The 18402-nt window shown below is 34.4% G+C and overlaps 3 protein-coding genes across 7 annotated transcripts; 1 reads left to right on the forward strand and 2 right to left on the reverse strand.

The window, feature by feature from the left end:
• Positions 1–990: 990 nt before the first annotated feature.
• LOC102608253 (uncharacterized) lies at positions 991–6784 on the forward strand. Of its 2 annotated transcripts, none has more exons than XM_006485052.4 (14): positions 991–1155; positions 1226–1322; positions 1415–1534; positions 2005–2102; positions 3018–3101; positions 3256–3389; positions 3541–3613; positions 3707–3752; positions 3885–3994; positions 4094–4201; positions 4282–4341; positions 4781–4842; positions 5709–6021; positions 6510–6784. In XM_006485052.4, exons 1-14 carry the CDS (start codon positions 1078–1080, stop codon positions 6708–6710), a joined length of 1584 nt encoding a protein of 527 aa, XP_006485115.1. In that variant the 5' UTR covers positions 991–1077; the 3' UTR covers positions 6711–6784. The 2 variants fall into 2 exon arrangements, with proteins under 2 accessions (XP_006485115.1, XP_006485116.1); XM_006485053.4 differs by having other exon boundaries at positions 1427–1534.
• Positions 6785–7587: 803 nt separating this feature from the next.
• Positions 7588–12914, reverse strand: LOC102607266 (mitochondrial phosphate carrier protein 3, mitochondrial). 4 transcript variants are annotated; one of them, XR_371308.4, is made up of 7 exons: positions 12386–12914; positions 11508–11869; positions 11365–11408; positions 10253–10467; positions 10039–10163; positions 9779–9885; positions 7588–7869 (listed from the first exon to the last, which is right to left on the reverse strand). XR_371308.4 is itself a non-coding variant. In XM_006485049.4 (6 exons), exons 1-6 carry the CDS (start codon positions 12707–12709, stop codon positions 9840–9842), a joined length of 1116 nt encoding a protein of 371 aa, XP_006485112.1. In that variant the 5' UTR covers positions 12710–12914; the 3' UTR covers positions 9445–9839. The 4 variants fall into 4 exon arrangements, 1 of the variants encoding a protein (XP_006485112.1); XR_371310.4 differs by lacking the exon at positions 7588–7869 and adding an exon at positions 9445–9634; XR_371309.4 differs by lacking the exon at positions 7588–7869 and adding an exon at positions 9445–9639.
• Positions 12915–14538: 1624 nt separating this feature from the next.
• On the reverse strand, positions 14539–18183 carry LOC127898578 (mitochondrial phosphate carrier protein 3, mitochondrial-like). The gene is made up of 5 exons (XM_006485051.4): positions 17708–18183; positions 16123–16484; positions 15439–15482; positions 14991–15330; positions 14539–14807 (listed from the first exon to the last, which is right to left on the reverse strand). Exons 1-5 carry the CDS (start codon positions 18014–18016, stop codon positions 14765–14767), a joined length of 1098 nt encoding a protein of 365 aa, XP_006485114.1. The 5' UTR covers positions 18017–18183; the 3' UTR covers positions 14539–14764.
• Positions 18184–18402: the final 219 nt, after the last annotated feature.

An 18402-nucleotide genomic window follows, 5' to 3' on the forward strand; every position in this document is an offset into this window, starting at 1 on the left:
ACCTTTTCCCATCATTCATAGATTAAATGAATATCATTGTAGGTTCTATGCGAAGAGTTGAACCAACAATCCAATCTCCAATGCTCGAGACATACGCAAGGTCTCATTTATCAAATATGAAAAACAAAAATACAACAAATAATTTTCACACCACCAATTCAAGGTTTGCAACAATGGTGGTTTTCTATGTATTTTGGTGTATTGTTTCATTGGCAAAAATAAATGAATTTAATGGGTTTAATATTACTATATAAATTAAATTTAGTGTCTGTTTGCATGACTTATCTAATGGTTATAATTACTTATTTAATTTTCATAACAAATAACAAATAATTTTCATACCACCAATTCAAGATTTGCTACAACGGTGGTTTTCTGTGTATTATGGTGTATTGTTCTATTGGCATAAATAAATGAATTTGATGGGTTTAATATTACTATATAAATTATGTTTAGTGTCTGTTTAGCATGACTTATTTAATGGTTATAATTACTTATTTAATTTCACAAACTCTTTTTTAATTTATTTATGTTTTTATGTCATTTTTAGTAGAGTTTTTGAATATTAAATAATATTCAAAACACCATTCACTTATTTGACAATCTTATTTTATTTCTTTCATAACATAACTTTAGCAAACTTGCTTATTAAAATAATTTTATAATTTTTAATAAAAGTAGTTTTGTCTTTATTAATAACTAAACAACTGATTTTTTTTTATAAAAACTCTAGTTATAAAATTTTTATTAACAAAAAAATTTATTTAAATAAATTATATTAACAAATGGCTTCACTAACTTAGTAAGAATATATTGGGTGTTTAAATGGACTGGTATGGTAAATTTTAAAATTTTGAAATGCGAGTGTTAGTTTATTTAGCAATGTGTTACTGAGCGCCATTTAAAAAACCCAACCACATAAAAATGGAAATTTAATTATTTAAAAGAGTTTGAGGGTGCCACGTGTCGCATAGGCTGGTTATTCTTAGCGGCCAAAACCTTTTGACGAATTTTTTTTTTAAACCCTAATTGCCCTTTCACAGGGTTTAAGCTTATCTTCATCTTCATCCACGTCGCATGGCGATTTCAGGCTTAGCTTTCTCCTGTAAACCCCAATTCTCACTTCGACCTTCACTCTTTCACTGCATTCGCAAGGTATTTTATTATTTCTCTATCTCTAAGCACACGTGTCTGAATTTTAATTAACTGGGTTCTTTATTTTCAGGCTCGGTTCGGCTCTGTGGCGGCAATTGAGACGCTTGATGAGCCCGAGTCTCTAACTAAATACAACACTTACAATTCTGATAATTCCCCTCACAAAGGCAAGTAAAGTTCTTTTCTTTGTTTATTGACTTGTGTTTTGTGGCTCTGAAAGGTTTAATTAATTAATTAATTATTTTTTATGGGGTTGAAGTGGGTGAATTAGATAAAAAGAAACCGGAGTGGAAGAAATTGAATGCCAAGGACCTTGGAATTAGCACTTCCATGATCGATAAGCCAACGAGAAAGGTTCTCAATGGGCTCAAGAAGAAAGGTTTTTGTTGCTCTTGTACTTTCAAATGAATGTAATTTATGTTGCTTTGTTTGGAGTTGATTTTTTTTTTAATCTGTTGGAGTTAAAATTTTGTGTTATGTGATCTTGGTGCTGATTGAATGTTGGAGGGAATGATTTGAGTCTGTTTCCCTATGCTGTTTATGATGGATATAAACTAAGCAAATGATCTTATAGAGTAAATATGCCATGAATTAGATATACTGGAGTCCGTTATTTATCAATATGACTGATGACATCTAAGCTTGCCACAGTGTGATCTAGTTCCACCAATGATTTGCTTCAATGTTTCTGAACTCGATGAATAGTTCAGTGCTATAGGAACTCAGATTGTTTCACAACAATTACATCTTTATTAACTTCTCTTGACCATATAATTTCCTGTTTTATCCTAGCTAGGTAGGATCTAATAGCAACTCTTCTTTTATTTTTTGTTTTCTTTTCCCTTGTAGGGTATGAAGTTTACCTTGTTGGAGGCTGTGTACGGGATCTTATGTTGAATCGAATTCCAAAGGATTTTGACATAATAACTTCAGCTGAACTTAAAGAGGTTACTCTCATTTTTTACTTACTGCAATGCTAGGGAGATGGTGATGTTATAGTTTGTATCAAATTGTTATGTTTCTTTAAATATTATTAGCGCCATTTTTTTTTTGGCTACTAATTAGACATACAATTCATTAACCAAATGTATTTTCTTTGAATTGCCTGCCTGGCAATATCGATTTTCATCAAAATGTAGGAATTTTGAGACTATTTTTTCTGGACTATTCAAGTAATGCTTTTGTTGTATGCACAGTTTTGGTGGATTCTGTATACTAGTCAAGACAATAAATTTAGTAAAAAAAGGGATAAGCGAAGCATGCTAATCGTAATTAAAGAAGGAAAAAGAGAGGAAAGGGATAAGTGAAGCTCCTCTTGGTCCAATTTGGATGGTTTATGTTATGCAAAGCACTATGAGCAGTTTTTCTTATATCTAGATATGTTAGAGTTTCTTTTTTTTTTTTTTTTTTGACTGTCAATTTCTGAGATGGAACATTTTAAATAAAGGTAGATAGATTATGACATTTTGAAGTTTTCTATCTGTCACAAAATGTTTATGGAAGAGTTATTGAACTTGATTAATAGCTGTGTAAGTCGGCGATGCTTCTAACAAACAAAATGAGAGAGGTATTTTCCAGACACCATGATGTTGGGTAGAACTGCGATCAAAGATGATGGTGTATTAATTTGATTGTGTATTTATTCTACCCGACATCATGGTGTCTGGAAAGATCCTCTCTCATTTTGTTATTACTATAACTTGTATGTGCATATTAATTTGAAGAAGTTTTTCTTTTGAACTGTCAATACTTTTATTACTGCTCCGTCATAAAAGGACATTCCATTTTCACTCCTTTTCTTTTTCAGATAAATCTCATTTTCACTACTTAGATACCATAATAATTTCCTACTGGATTTGCAGGTGGTGAGGGTGTTTTCGCAGTGTGAAATAGTTGGCAAACGTTTTCCTATTTGTCATGTTCACTTTGAGGATACCATCGTGGAGGTTTGTTGCTTTTTCATGTTTAAATATCTTCTTTAATTATCAGATAGATTTGAGAAATTTAATTAGTGAGTTAGCTGGCAGAGAAAGTCAAATTTGTCAAGAGTTTCGATTGTTCTATTTTTGGAAAAATATTTTTAATGTCTTCACAAATTAGGTTTCAAGTTTTAGCACAAGTGGACGGAGGTTTAGTAGGGACTTCAAATATGAATTTCAGAGACCTATTGGCTGCGATGAGAAGGATTTCATTCGGTGGAGGAATTGTTTGCAACGGGACTTTACAATTAACGGGTTCTTTATATGACCCTTTGATCTTGAAGTTATTTGTTCCAAATTTTTAGAGTAGTATGGCTTGATTCTCTTTGATTTCCCTGATTATTGCAATTTTATCTGGTATAGTAGCGTTCTTTGACATCGTTTAACATACCTCTTTGTTTTGCAGCTTGATGTTTGATCCATATGCGAAAATTATTTATGACTACATTGGAGGAATTGAAGATATTAGGAAAGCTAAAGTGTGAATGTATTTCATAACTGCTGTTTCTTGAGTTCTTTTAGTACCTGTTACTGATGTATGTTGTCCTCACTTTTTTCTTATGTGATCATAGGTGCAAACTGTGATTCCTGCCAGTACGTCTTTTCAGGAGGATTGTGGTGAGTTTTGATATGCAGCTTTACTGAAATTAGTTTTTACCTTTGCAAGAATCACACTGTTAATTCAGTTTATGCTTCATCTTCTTGCACTAAAACCAATAAAAAACTGTCTGACTCCATTTTTTTTTACAGCTCGCATTCTGCGTGCAATAAGAATTGCTGCCCGCTTAGGATTCCGATTTTCGAGGGAAACCGCTCATTTTGTCAAACATCTATCTCCGTCAATATTAAAACTTGATAGGGTATTTAAAAAAGTCTGTCTTGATGACTTACAATTATTCATGCATTTGGCCAACATTAAAATGTTTCTGGTTTTGCTCTTATGTTTACAAATATCTCAGGGAAGGCTTCTGATGGAAATGAACTATATGCTAGCTTATGGTTCTGCTGAAGCTTCTCTCAGATTATTATGGAAATTTGGACTCCTGGAAGTACTTCTACCTATTCAGGTATGGATTTGATAATTAAGTTCTGTTTACTTATTATTCATCAGGTACGGTGCTTTGGATTGATGTGTTCCATCTCACAGGCAGCATATCTTGTCAAGCATGGTTTCCGGAGACGTGACAAGAGATCTAACATGCTTTTGGTAATATCAACATATCTTCTTTTGATCATTATTTTATTCTTTTTTGAAATATTAAGTTTTTTGGGATACTCAAGAGGCCAAACTGATTGTAGCAGAGGAAGCTTATATCCTTGCCTGAGTTTTAAAGCATCATAGACCTGATTTTTATCTAGAAATGCATGTGAGAGACATAATTTTCAGATAAGAAACTTTTCTCGTACCTAATTACTAGCAAATTTTGCGATCTGAAGAACATAACAAAAACACACTCAGTTTACACTCCATCCAGCAGATATTGAGCTGGAGCTTTAAAATATTTACTGTGTTTTTCTATATGCTCTTTGGTCCCACGTATTAGATCTTTCTTGTTTAATTCTGTGGCTTGTTACTTGGGTATGATTACAAAAAGGCACGATTATTGAAAAGTATTCAATATAACATTCTGGTCTCTCATCTGCAGTCACTTTTCTCTAACCTGGATAAACTTCTGGCACCTGACAGGCCATGCCACAGTAGCTTATGGTAAGATCTTTAACTACCAAATTTGTTTAAGTTTTTCTCTTAGATAAGGTTAATTTCTAACAATATGGCTTCCCAGTTTGGCTTTCACGGTATTCCATGTTCCAATGTAATATAGGCAGACTACGCATACCTAACATATATCTTTGAGATTATCAATTTTTTTGATGCATTTATTAGAAGAAATATCTGTAATGCTTCCAACCCTTTCTTGAATTTTGGTTAACCAAAAGTACAAGGAAATCTCAAAGCAACTAACCTTTCTTTTTGGTGAAGAGAGCACTTTTAGGGGAAGCTATAGATTTGTCAGTGAGCATCCCAGCATACTAGAGAAGTCAAGTTACCAGCTTGGTAGGAGAAATTATCAGTGCAAGATAATAAAAATAAAAACCAAATATGAAGATATGATTTGTCTCTGTGGGCACTGAATTATGTCAGTTCTAGAAATTAATATCTAGTTGCCACTAGTTATGTTAATCCCTTTGCTCAGTTTTAGAAACTAATAACTACTTACCACTAGTTTTATTAATCACTTTGATCAGATTTAGAAATTAATATAGTTATATCAATCCCTTTGATCAGATTTAGAAATTAATAACTACTTGCCGCTAGCTATATTAATCCCTTTGGTCACTTATCTAAGGAATTGAAATTACACAGGGTTGCTCTTGTCATTTGCATTTAATTTGTTGTTTTGAGGATAATGCGTGCCTATATTTGCCCTGCTTTTAACCAATTAGATGACTGGACAAATGCTGATAAAATGCTTATTGTCTATCAGAAATGTGTGCTAGGAATACATGTTTCCTTATTGTCACATGACTCTGGTGTACCTGAAGCCAGTTATCCATAAATGTCTGATTATTCAGGATTGCAATCTTGGCATTCCACAAAGCTTTGTCAGACCAACCTAGGGATCCTTTGGTGGTAGCTGTGTTTAGCCTTGCTGTCTACAATGGTGGAGATATGCTGGAAGCAGTAAAAATTGCAAGGAGGATTAATAAGTCCCATGATGAAAGCTTTTGTGAATTATTAGAACCTCGGGATCTGGACTTTGAGGCATTGAAACATGAAGTTATGGATCTTGCAGAATCATCAAAAGGTGCCCTGTCTAAGATGACCGATGAATATTTTGTCTCTCAAGCAATGGCAGGATACTCTCGAGCCCCATTTTCAGATCTGGTGAGCATTTCTTTCATTTTCCCTTTCCTTGTGCAATCTTACGTAACAGAGTGGCAGTAGACAGACTCACAAGTATGCCGTCAATTGGTTTTATACTAGTATATTATTAGTTCTTGGGAGATTTTCTGGAATGATCTACAAAATTAGGTAATAATAGAAAGTCAGTCAGATATTTAGCTGATCACTTTTTCCTGACAATGACCAATGAACTCAGAAAATTTCTTAAAACTTCTAATGGCATTAGGTGGTAACATGAATGTTTTTAGTTTTGCAAGGTGCATCATAGCACTGTCTTCACTAACGAGGAAATCTGTCTTTTCAAATAATAGCTTTCTAATGTTTTGCAGTATCATAGTGCCTCCAAACTATGAAGTCATTTTGGTGCAGTTAGTTTCTAATTCTAGGTGCATACCATGCATTCTTTCATTGTTCCCACTTCAATTTTATCCAACCTGCCATCCTGAATCTTTTCAGATGTAAATGTGCAGGTTTTCATCCCACTAGCATTATACTTGAAAGCAATCAAGATTTTTGAGTGCATGAGAGGGGGTGCAGAGAGAAGATTTGCATCGAAGCAAGGTAGCAAGATAGATTATGAGTCTTTAGCTTACGGAAGCCCGCAGGAAGTTCGGCATACTTTTGCAAGAATTGTCTTCGACACTGTATACCCTCTTGATTTAACCGAATAATTTGCAACAGAAAATTCATATATGATAGCTAAATAATATTCTAAAAATATTCATTAATTAATTATTTTTTTTCATCTTGTGGTAAAAAATTATTGAAAGAACTTTTCTTTAGAGGAAATTTTAAAATACATCAGAGCTATTATGTAAGTCATATTATAAGTAATTAGTAGTCATATTAAATTTAATTATATTATTATTTATGCATTAACTGGTTGTATTATCATTGATGTATTCTAAAATTCTTATTTCGGATATAATTTATGCATAATAAATGCAATTCTGTTGAGCAACAAAGGCAAAGATGAGATTCCATTGCACGAGAAATACAAACCTTCTCTGTTCGTGGAAATGCACAGCAGAAATTACGAAGTTACGTTAGAAACATTTTTCTGAAACCCGTATGGATACTTTTTTTTAAAAAAAAAAGAAATTAAGAATAATAAGAGTGTATTCAACACCGTTTTCAAAATCATTTTTTCTGGTTTTATTATTCCAAAATTGGTGAAACGTGTTCAGCGGGGCAACAGAAATACATTCTTAGAACTCGTAGTCATCTTGGAGTAGAAATGATGAAAACGGTACGTTGATATATGAACTTAGTACTAATTTACTAATTTTCTTGCTAATGTTCTCTCTTAATTAGTGAGCAATAAACCCAAAAACTATAAACCACAAAATACAGGTAGTTATATGTTAGAACAGGACAGAATGAGCTTTTCTCTCTCTTTTTTTTTTCGGGGGGGGGGGGGGGGGGGGAGGGAGTGGACAGAGTGAATTATTTTAATTGAAAAAAATAACAAAAATTAAGTGAAGTGATTCCTTGTGATACTACGATGACTAGCCATGAATAGTCAATAAAGAGAATTTTTAGTTAGATCATGATGAATAAGAATGAACTATTGTTGAGATCAAGATGAGATTGGGAATAGTCTACAAAGAAGGAATTTTTTATCAAACCACAATGATTAGTCAAAAAATGTCCGTAAGAAAAGAATAATTAATTAGACAAGGACAATTTATCGGGGGTGGACCTACTCAACCAATAGGGAGATGGTCCTGAAGTTGCCTCACATGGTATGGGCGTTAATAATTTGAGGAATTCATAGTCACATGGTATGGGCGTCAACGATTTGAGGAATTCATAGTCCCATCGTGATGACTGACGATAAATAGTCCAAAAAGAATGAATTCTTGGTTAGACAACAATAACTGACCAATAATCAATAATCAATAATAGTTTAAAGAAATCATAATCAGTCTATGATGACTTGCCAAAAATAATAGTTCACAAAGAACAAATTCCTTGTCAGACCATGATCATTGATCAGGACAGAATGAGTTCATAGAGGAGAAATCCTTGGTGGGACTAGGAACAATCCAAGAATAGCCCAAATAATTCCATGCTAGTCTATAGAAGATGAGTTATAATGACTGACCAAGAGTACACCTCAGAATAGGAAGTCATGCCCAGTTATGGTCTAACTAAGAATAAGTATAATCACTAGAGGGAAGAGGAGAAGAAATTTTTGGTCAGATAATGAAAAATAAAGTTATGAGGTGAATTTTTTTTTTAATCTAATTTTATTATAGTCACCACAAATTACTAGTCATAATACTTATTAGATCAATCATTTCACCTATTTAGACTCTCTTTGATATTAAGGTGTTATCAGTTGATATTAAAAAGAATAAAAATATAATTATAAAATAAAAATTAATAATGTCTAATAAATATGACTTTTGAATAATAATTTTGACAGATTTTATAAAGATTTATAAATTTTTTGTCATATAAATAGTGGATCAAATCTATTTAGCTTCCAAGCCACAGTAGTAAACACTTTAATTACATAACTTAAAAGTTATAGCTGCTCAATCTCAATACCTAACAAGGCTTTAATATTTAATGGACCAGATTTATGCTTGAACAAGATAAATTCAAAAATAAACAAAAAGCGGAAGAAAATCTTTAAGATATCACCAGGGAAAGAAGTCTAAAGGTGAAGTCGAAAATAATAACAGTCCAAACACCTCCATATTGCTTGGTTAAAGATATGGTAGATAATTTTTCACAATATTTGAAATAATTTATTTCATTATTTTTTAATGCACATGATGAATACCACCTTCAATTGGAATGAATTTTGAAATAAATTTAGAATATATAACGTTACTCACTGAAAGTGCAAGGGCTGTAGGAGTAAGATTATCCAACTGAACATGTGGGACTAACTCTGAGGTTAACACTAGACCGTGGATGAGATATATCCTTCTTATTTTTCAGTTAAAACTTAAAAGTTTATAAAATAAAGCTAAAACTTAAATACAATTCTATCTGGAGATGTGGCAATAATCTTATTGATTAGCTAACATCAAGGTCATTTCGAACTTGCGCAAGTAAAATCGATCAACTATACTGCCAGTGCCACCATTAGGGTACATATTCACTATTATCAGTATAAAGTGGTACCGTATGAAGATTGTCAAAAAATGATGGGGTGGGTTGATATTAACCCAAAAATAAATGATACTAAGTTTGCACAATATGCACAATAAAGTCCACAAATTTCTGCAGGTGCATATGATTAAGACCCAAAAATGAGTTAAAATGCAATATGGATTGCTCTCTAAATTTACATGCAAACTCCTTCGTCAAGCAAGGACACATCCCGTTGCACATCAATCAATGTTGTTTTGTAACACTACACTGCAGTGTGAAACGGATAGCAGCATCTCAAATCATAATTTCTTTGTTCTTTCAATTACCAATAAAAAATCATGACATAGAATGCTACTAAAAGTGAAATAGACTGGAGCAAAACAAAATTTATTGAACCATGCACATTATTTCTTCAGGCGGAAACTTTGCAGACATCAATAGTGATTGTTGTCTCAACTTTCAAGCAAATGCCCATCTAACAAAACTATCCTATCAAAACTCACGATTAACAGCAAGATTAAGAATAATATAAAAAATGAACTGTGTTTGAAAGAATACGATGACACAAGCAACTCTTGCTATAACAGCAGCATCACTAATAGTATAATCCGTCAAAAGATAAACTCACCTCTGCAATTTCGACACATAAATATCCTAGTGCTCCTTGTCCCTTGACCAGCAGCAATGAATCATGCTTTTTCAGCAGGAGGTGGAGCTGCACCACCAGTAGTTGGCCTGCAAACAAGAAGCTCCCAATTACTTGATTGCAGAAAGAAACAAAAGCACTAAACGAAACTTCTCTGAGCAAATATTGTTCAAGCATGCTAGTGAAAAAAAAAGAAGTAACAGTGTTTAATACAATTCCATAAATGCAGGATAAGAACTTACAGTCCAACAAAAACTTTGAAAGCATCATAGATACCCCATTGTGCACCAGTGAGGGTTCCAATCATAACAATACGAAGGGGAAGGCCACGAGTACAAAGACCCCACAACCCCATCTTCTTCACTGCCTGCAATATACATAACACGAGCAAAGTGGATGAAAATGTCGAAAAAAATAAGTATAGATATGCATGGGATGTGTTCAAAATTCACTCACATCACCAACACTTGCTCCCTTGGCATTGTTGAGAAAAGAAACCAGATTATCAGCTGGATGTGAAACAACTGCACAAAAGACACCGGCTACGTATCCACCAGCAAAGCTCACACCAAGCTGCAGACTTTTACTGCATTGTTCTTTAGGGGTTGGGATGGCATATTTGTACAACATTTCTACAATAGTCTCAAAAGATGCAAATTTCATCATGGTATCTGCAACACAATCATTTTCATTGTCAGCAACCCTCACCATAAAAATGAATAGTAAGTATGAATTGAAACTCTTCTCGCAACATAATTAGATGAAAAGCAGCAGAAGGATAGTCAAGCATACTCACTGTCAATATATCCTAGCTCCATAGTTCCACCTCTTATGCACCAATATTTAATATATTAAAGGCACATTAAACTGGGCTCTAGATAAAAGCCAATATGTAACAAAGTCCATGCTATTGAATACAATGATTTGATTAGAGTAGAAAGGAGTGGTAACACCCTTATGAGAATTGATGGACCGGCAAAGTTCTCTTTTTCCTACTTGGTGATAGATAGCAAACATCTATTGTCTAAGTAGATGTTTCAGAATTAAACATAGCCCAGAACACCATTTGAACCAAGTATAACACTTAGGGATTGGGTTTATTTCTACAGAATTCAGTCAAAATGAGTTTGACTCATTTAGCAAAATAAGTAAAACAAGCAACTTGGTTAGCCTACACCTAAAATCAACCTAACTTGTTAAGTTGTTTCACCTCATAATACGTTAGCTGTATCAGACCATTAACCGAAGTTTGTTTTTCATATTTTTACTATCTACTTAAATAGACTTATTTTTAACAACACAGAAATGTACAACTCTAGAGAAACATATCATGACTGTCATGGTTAAAATGATCTGAGATATCTAATGAAATGCTTAAGGCAATCAAAGCATTAACGATAGGCAAAATGTGGCTGCCCCCAGCAGCAGTATTTTTCTACCATATCAGCAACCAAATTAGAAAATGTGGTAACGCCAAAGAACAAAGGAAATGATCTGACATCCCAAAATAGTAAAAGACCAGAGAGATTTAAGCAACCCGGCAGAATATGAACAAGTTTTTGACTTACATGGAATCTGGCGCCCCCAAAGAGGAACAAGTCCTTTGTACAACCTGCAAAACATTTATAATCTACAATATAAAATTCAAAATTCATAGCAATAATAAATCCCGAAATCACAGAACCAAAGATGGCATTAATAAAATCCATACCCAGAAACACCATCAGACTTGAGAAACTTGGGCAACCCATCACCCAAACCTCGGGCAAAGCCAGGCTGAGTTTGGACACGGACCTTCACGGCCTCCATAGGGCAGAGAGCAACATCAGCAATCAATTCAGCAGATGCTGAGCCGGCAAGGTATATCAATGTCTTGTACTTGGCAGCATACTCAGGCCCAGCAATGTCCGAGTAATACTTCTTAAAGAACTCATAGAATCCAAACTTGCAGGCACCTTGAGCGCTGTAACCAAACAGGGTTGGTACCCAACCTCTGAAGAAGCCCTTCAGTCCCTGCTCCTTGAGCAACACTCCAAATCCAGACGTAATGCTCTTGTACTTTGCTGGGTCAATCTGAAGTATTAAAAAAATATATCAATATCTACTTCACCAAAGCAACTCTTTTTATCATTGGCATTTGAAAAATGCCGCCCACACAGCTTTGAAAGTCCCAACAGATAAAGGCATCTTTTAGATTTTTACAAGTACTGTTGACGGTCAACACATGTATAACTTTCAAAAGCCACCAGCCAAAAAATTATTTAATATTGAATATCTCCTTGAGACAAATATATTAAAAAACGAAAAAAAAACTATATACTTCTATTAACAAAGCATCGAATTTCCAGATTTCACAAAAATCAAATTTACAACAGTCCATTTGGCTGCTAAAAGTGCTTTTTTGTTTATCTAACAGATAAAAATATTATAAAAAGTGATTTTAGAAATGCACTTCCTATAAAACAACATTCAAATGCAGATACACGTACCTACGCAAATTAATGATTAATGATTAATTTTGTTAGAAATAAGAATGAGATTTTAATTAATTATTTAATTTTTTTTTTTTTTGAAGAAAAAGGGGAGGACCTGCATATTGCATTTAACGAGATCGAGAGGAGTCACGGCCGTGTGAGTGAGGCCGCAGCTCAACGTCCCGCCGGCTGTACACGCGGCGTAAAAAGCAGGCGAGTACATCTCAATCTTCTCTTTCGGCGCCGGAATCACAAAGCTGGCTTTTTTCGACGCACCACTGGATGACGGCGAAACGGACTGCGCTGATCGATTCAACAATCCAGCTTTAGTATTATTCATCAGGGCGTCCAAATAGAAGAGCCGTTTGGACGACGACGAGTAGAGAAAGCTCGGCATCAGTGACTGGCGAGAGTAGTGCTGATCGTCCGACTGTCCCATTTTCGTAATTATATCGAAATCAAAGGTTCGTTTATTTTAGCTTTATTTGTGTTGTATTGGCCTCTCACGAGAAAGAAAAAGAAAAAATGAAAAATGAGACTGTTTCTGAATAGAGAGAGAGAGAGGGAACGAATGAAAGGGGAACGTTTGTGGTTGGAGCCATAAATGGAGCGCGAGAAATCAGCTTTAAATGAAAACGAGGATGTTTGCGTTTTTGTTGGGAACGTGATATTTTATAAAAGGTTTTGCCGCGAGTTTTTACCCTCTTGACTTTTATTTATTTATTTATTTACACTTTATTGACTTTTTTTTTTAATTTTAATTTTTCCTAAGCTTTAGTTAATTTAACATGTTACTTTAATCTTCATTCTTTTATCAAAAACATGTGTTAGCTTTGAAAGCATATAAATAAAATATGACCTTACATTGTTCTTCGTATTAAAACTAGTCTTCTAAATTAAAGATTTACGGCTTGAGACTTAATGATAAATGGTGATTCAAAAACGATGTGTTTTATATAGATAAGTTAGTCCCATAATTATTTTCTTAAAAAATTGAATCGATCTAATGTTAGAATTTTATTGTATTAGGTGTTACAACTTGTGCATGCAGTTGTGGTAAGTGACATTACGGCAATATAGTTTTTTTTTTTAGGGTACGTTTGATACACACTATATTGTATTGTATTATATTATATTAAGTTATAATATAATATTATGTTTGATGTACTATACATTATATCATATAAAATAATATTTTTATTTTAATATTTATATTAAATTAATAATTTGAGATTCATTTATATTTTTTTATTATTTATATTCAATTAATAATTTAAACTTTTATCATTAAAATAAATTTTTTTTCTACCAACTGTTGTATTTTAGTGTTATATTTAAATTAGGGCGAAGTTCGTCCGTCGGACTCGGAATGAGGCGAGACTTTACGAGGGGCCTCGGTGTGCCCCCGGGGAGTGCCAAAAGCCCCCAGCAGAAAATGGCCAAAAAGACGGGTGGGCAAAACTGGCAAAACGCCCCGATCATGCCCATATTTCGGCATTCGAACCGCCGCACCAACAAATAAATTTTCATGGAATATGGTTAGATGACCACTGCCTACGGCTTAGGAGTGGCAAAAAAGTTCAGGCCCCGCCCTCAAGTGGTGGGCTTAGATATGTGCCAAAAAATTGTAAAGCCCACATATGTTGGGCCTGGACAAGGGCTTAGCAAAAAAGCCCAGACTTGACCCAAGCTTTTTAAAATTATGAATAAAAAATAAATTTAATTTAAATAAAAAAAAAAACTTAAAATATTAAATTAGTTTAATTTTTTATATTAATATTTGTTATTTTATTAGGTTGTATTACTAATATTTTATTATTCTATTATCTATTAGATAATTATTTTTAATTTAAATATTTTTTTCTTAATTTAAAAATATTTTATAATTAATTTAAAAAACCCAGGCCCCGGCCCGAGCCCGACCCGTCTAAATTTGGACAGACTTTTAAAAGACCTAAACTTTGTTTAAATGATGTGGGCTTGAGCCTGGGCTTCGAAAAGCCCGGCCCAAGCCCTGCCATCCCTACTACGGCTCCAGTGTCCATTGTTCAACTTGTGCATCAATAAGCTAGCCGTTGGATACTTGGATTTTCAGATCGCCAGCCAACGGTTCAGAATCAGCATTCCACATGGCAACATGGAAAACCAGGTCCGTGCAGTCAAATAATAGTTAAAGAGGGCCCACTTCTCCCCCGAAAAATGGCGCGACCATTTGAGTCTGGAGAACGAATCTTGGCCACTCATCTCTGAGATTCTCGCGGGTTGTGGTTGGGTCTGGAAGAAATTTTTTTTTTATTCATCACGTCCGTTGCAATTTATTACAAATTTATACATCAAATGAATCAATCGATAATAACAAATCAACAAATCAAGTGACAGACGAATTATGAGATTAACCATCATTATTCCTGTTGATCCGTGTAAAAATAAATTCCCCAATCAAATATTTGTAGGTAAAATCATTGTTCTTCTAAACCATCTTCTCTCAAGTAATTCATGCTTTTGCAGGAGGAGCATTAGCACCACCAGAAGTTGGCCTGAAATTAAAGAAATACCGATTAAGTAATTTGATTGTAAAGATTATGATAAACTAAAAACAAGCCCTGAAATTATGCCCGATTTGGTTCCCGAATAGATAAAATCAAAGCGGCGTCGTTTTGATTTTACCTATTGGAAAAATAATTTTAGGATAAAATAAGTTGATGAACAAACAAACTTACAGGCCGAAGAAAACTTTGGAAGCATCGTAGAGACCCCATTGAGCGCCAGTAAGAGTTCCGATCATGACAATACGAAGGGGAAGGCCACGGGTAAAAAGGCCCCACATCCCAAGCTTCTTCACGGCATCACCAACACTGGCTCCCTTGGAATTGTTGAGGAAAGACACCAGATTGTCAGCAGGATGCGACACGAGTGCGCAGAATATACCAGCCACGTATCCACCGGCAAAGCTCACACCTAGCTGCAGACTCTTACTGCACTGCTCTTTTGGCTTTGGGATTGCATGCTTGTACATCATCTCCACAATTGTCTCGAAAGATGCAAATTTCATCATCGTATCTGCATGCAAAACAGTCAACAACTTAACAACACTCAGCATAAAGTCATCCAAACAATACACAACAAAGCACATTTGAAATTGTTAGCATGTAGTTTATGGGTTATTACATGGAATCTGGCGTCCCCAAAGCGGAACAATCCCCTTGTACAACCTGTAAACAAGTAAAATTTATCATATATTGTTTGTATATTTACATATCAAAGTAATTAAAGAATTTACAAAGGCATCTATTAAATAAATACTATCTATTTGAGTATAGTCAGATAGTCAGATCTTATTGCCTTTTTTTTTATCACTTTATAGTGTCTAGGATGTGGGCCACATTAATGAGGTACAACATTTGAACCGAATTATCATACTTTACAACCTAGACACGATAATAGATGATTAAATTTTATTGACTTTTTAATCATCTAACGCAATTCCTATAAAATATCATAATAAGACTGAAAATAAAATTATGACATTTTTACATTTTTTATATGTCTCATATACTTTTTTTTTTTTTAGTCTTATCCACGAGGTATCCTGGGGAGGGCCCCAACTGTGGGAGGCACCTTTAAGCCCGTACCACAACCCAGACTAGAAGTCCCCGCTCGAACCGGAAGGCACAGGTTCTCACAACAAATGCGACTTCCCTGCGACTCGAACTGGGAAGCAAACCCAGTCAAGCCACTTAAGGGGACTCCATTGTCAGTGGAGCCAACACTTTGTTGGTTATGTCTCATATACTTATTAGCTTGTTTGTACATATCTCCGATATATATACATATATAGATCACGATACTTACCCAAGAGCCCCCTCAGACTTCACAAGCTTGGGCAACCCGTCAGCAAGGCCTCGGGCAAAGCCAGGCTGAGTTTGGACACGGACCTTAACGGCTTCCATGGGGCAGAGAGCAACAGCAGCAATAACTTCAGCGGATGCCGAGCCGGCGAGGTATATCAAGGTCTTGTACTTGGCAGCATACTCAGGCCCAGCAATGTCCGAATAATACTTCTTGAAGAACTCGTAGAATCCATATTTGCAGGCACCTTGAGCGCTGTAACCAAGCAGGGTGGGCACCCAGCCCTTGAAGAGACCCTTCGCTCCTTGCTCCTTGAGCAACACTCCATATCCAGATGTTATGCTCTTGTACTTTGTTGGGTCAATCTGCAAAATTGGGACTATTATAATGTCAACTTATTATTATTATTGTTGTTGTTTTAAAAGAAAACAATTTCTGAAAGAAAGAAACTAGTTCTTAGAAGCTTTGAAATTTCAATGGGACGTAGGACCTAGCTGTCTTCCGCATTCAATGAATCCTAAGTTCAGGGTCAAATGCACAATTCTTAGTCCAAGAAAAGCGTTTACTTTTACTTTTTCATTTACAAATATAAATTTTTATTAACAAAATTTAATTATATTCCAACTAACTTCATTCGAATTCTATGCACCTTTATGGTCTTATTATATCACCAAAAAATAAAAGAAAATAATACATTTATATATTTGGAATTTAGTAATTTGTACAATAATCCATCACACTAATCAATATAGTAATTCACTAATTCGTAGAAGTATTATTTGATATTATTATCGATCCATTAAGTAACATGATGAATGAAATGTAAAATTGAGATACAAACTATATATAAGTGCATATATATCAATTTTGACTAAATTATTAATGGATTCATATTCTCTTCTAATTATTTTTTTTTCTTAGGTTTAGAGGATCCAACATGTGGCAGCTATATTATTTTTTGGTTAAAATTTATTTCTTAATTACTTGTTATGTCAGTTACTAACATTATCATTTTCACTCCAGAATGATGATTTTAGTAACTGTTGGGTTTTTTTTTTTTGGGGGGGGGGGGGGGGTGGGGGGGGTGTGAAGGGGGAGGTATGCGAAAGGTTAACAAAATATGTGGTGTAAAAATGGAAATTTCAGATAGAGAAAGCTAAAATTCAGGAGTAACAAGAACGATTTAGTAACTAATGTAGAAAAGTAATTAATAAATAAATTCTAACCACACAACACTCTTAGTTGCCATTGAATCATTCAAACCACACAATCTCAAAAAGGGAATTTGAGATAGGGAAAGCTGAAAAGTAATATATTTCATTGAATTATTTAAACCTTAGGAAAAAATTAATTTAGGAGAAGGTTCAAATCTAATATTAATAACCATTTTAAAATACTTAATAAGAATATTCGACCTAGATGTTGATATTAATTAGGTTATTTGTTTATAATAATTTAAAGAAATTGCTTAAAAATGAATTTTTCAAAACACTGTTTGTTTCATATAACATTTTTTTTTTTTAAGTGAAGATAGTTTCAATATAATTTAATAAATGGTAGAGTTAAAAAGGAGGAGAAGAAAATAAACCTGCATGTTGCACTTGACGAGATCGATAGGAGTAACGGCCATGTGAGTGGGGCCGGTGCTCACGCTCCCACCCACAGTACACGCGGCGTAAAAGGCTGGTGAGTACATCTCGATCTTCTCCTTTGGTGCTGGAATCACTAAACTCTTCGAGTTCGACACACCATTAGATGATGGTGATGATGATGATGATGGACGTGGTTGACTACTCATCAAAGCATACAAATCGAAAAGTCTTTTGGGTGATGAAGACGATGACGAGTAGTAGTGCTGCTGCTGCTGCTTCTGGTGATGATGATCAGAGAGTTCCATTGATTCTCTTAATTTCTCAAAACGCAAATAAATAAAATGATATGATAATTTATGGGAGGTTTAATTTATATGGGAGGTTTAATGATATGATAATTTATTGGAGGTTTTATGGGAAAATTTGACCTCTTGACTTTTCTTTAGTAGACGTATGCCATGGCCATGGAAACGTGAGCGTCATTCATGTTATACGCTTGAGGTAAGCAGGCCAGGAACGTAATGTTTTCTATTCTTAAGAGGAGGCTTGAAACTTGAAAGAAACCTCCCAGATTATTGGCTCTTTCGCACAAATTTCAGATATTCACATTTTGGTCCAATCTATGCTTTGAAAGTTTGAATTCTCTCTGATAAACAAGTTGACTTTTGATTCGTACGTCAATACCTTTGCT

Source organism: Citrus sinensis, chromosome 4 (assembly GCF_022201045.2).
Source record: "Citrus sinensis cultivar Valencia sweet orange chromosome 4, DVS_A1.0, whole genome shotgun sequence".
Classification (NCBI taxonomy): domain Eukaryota; kingdom Viridiplantae; phylum Streptophyta; class Magnoliopsida; order Sapindales; family Rutaceae; genus Citrus; species Citrus sinensis.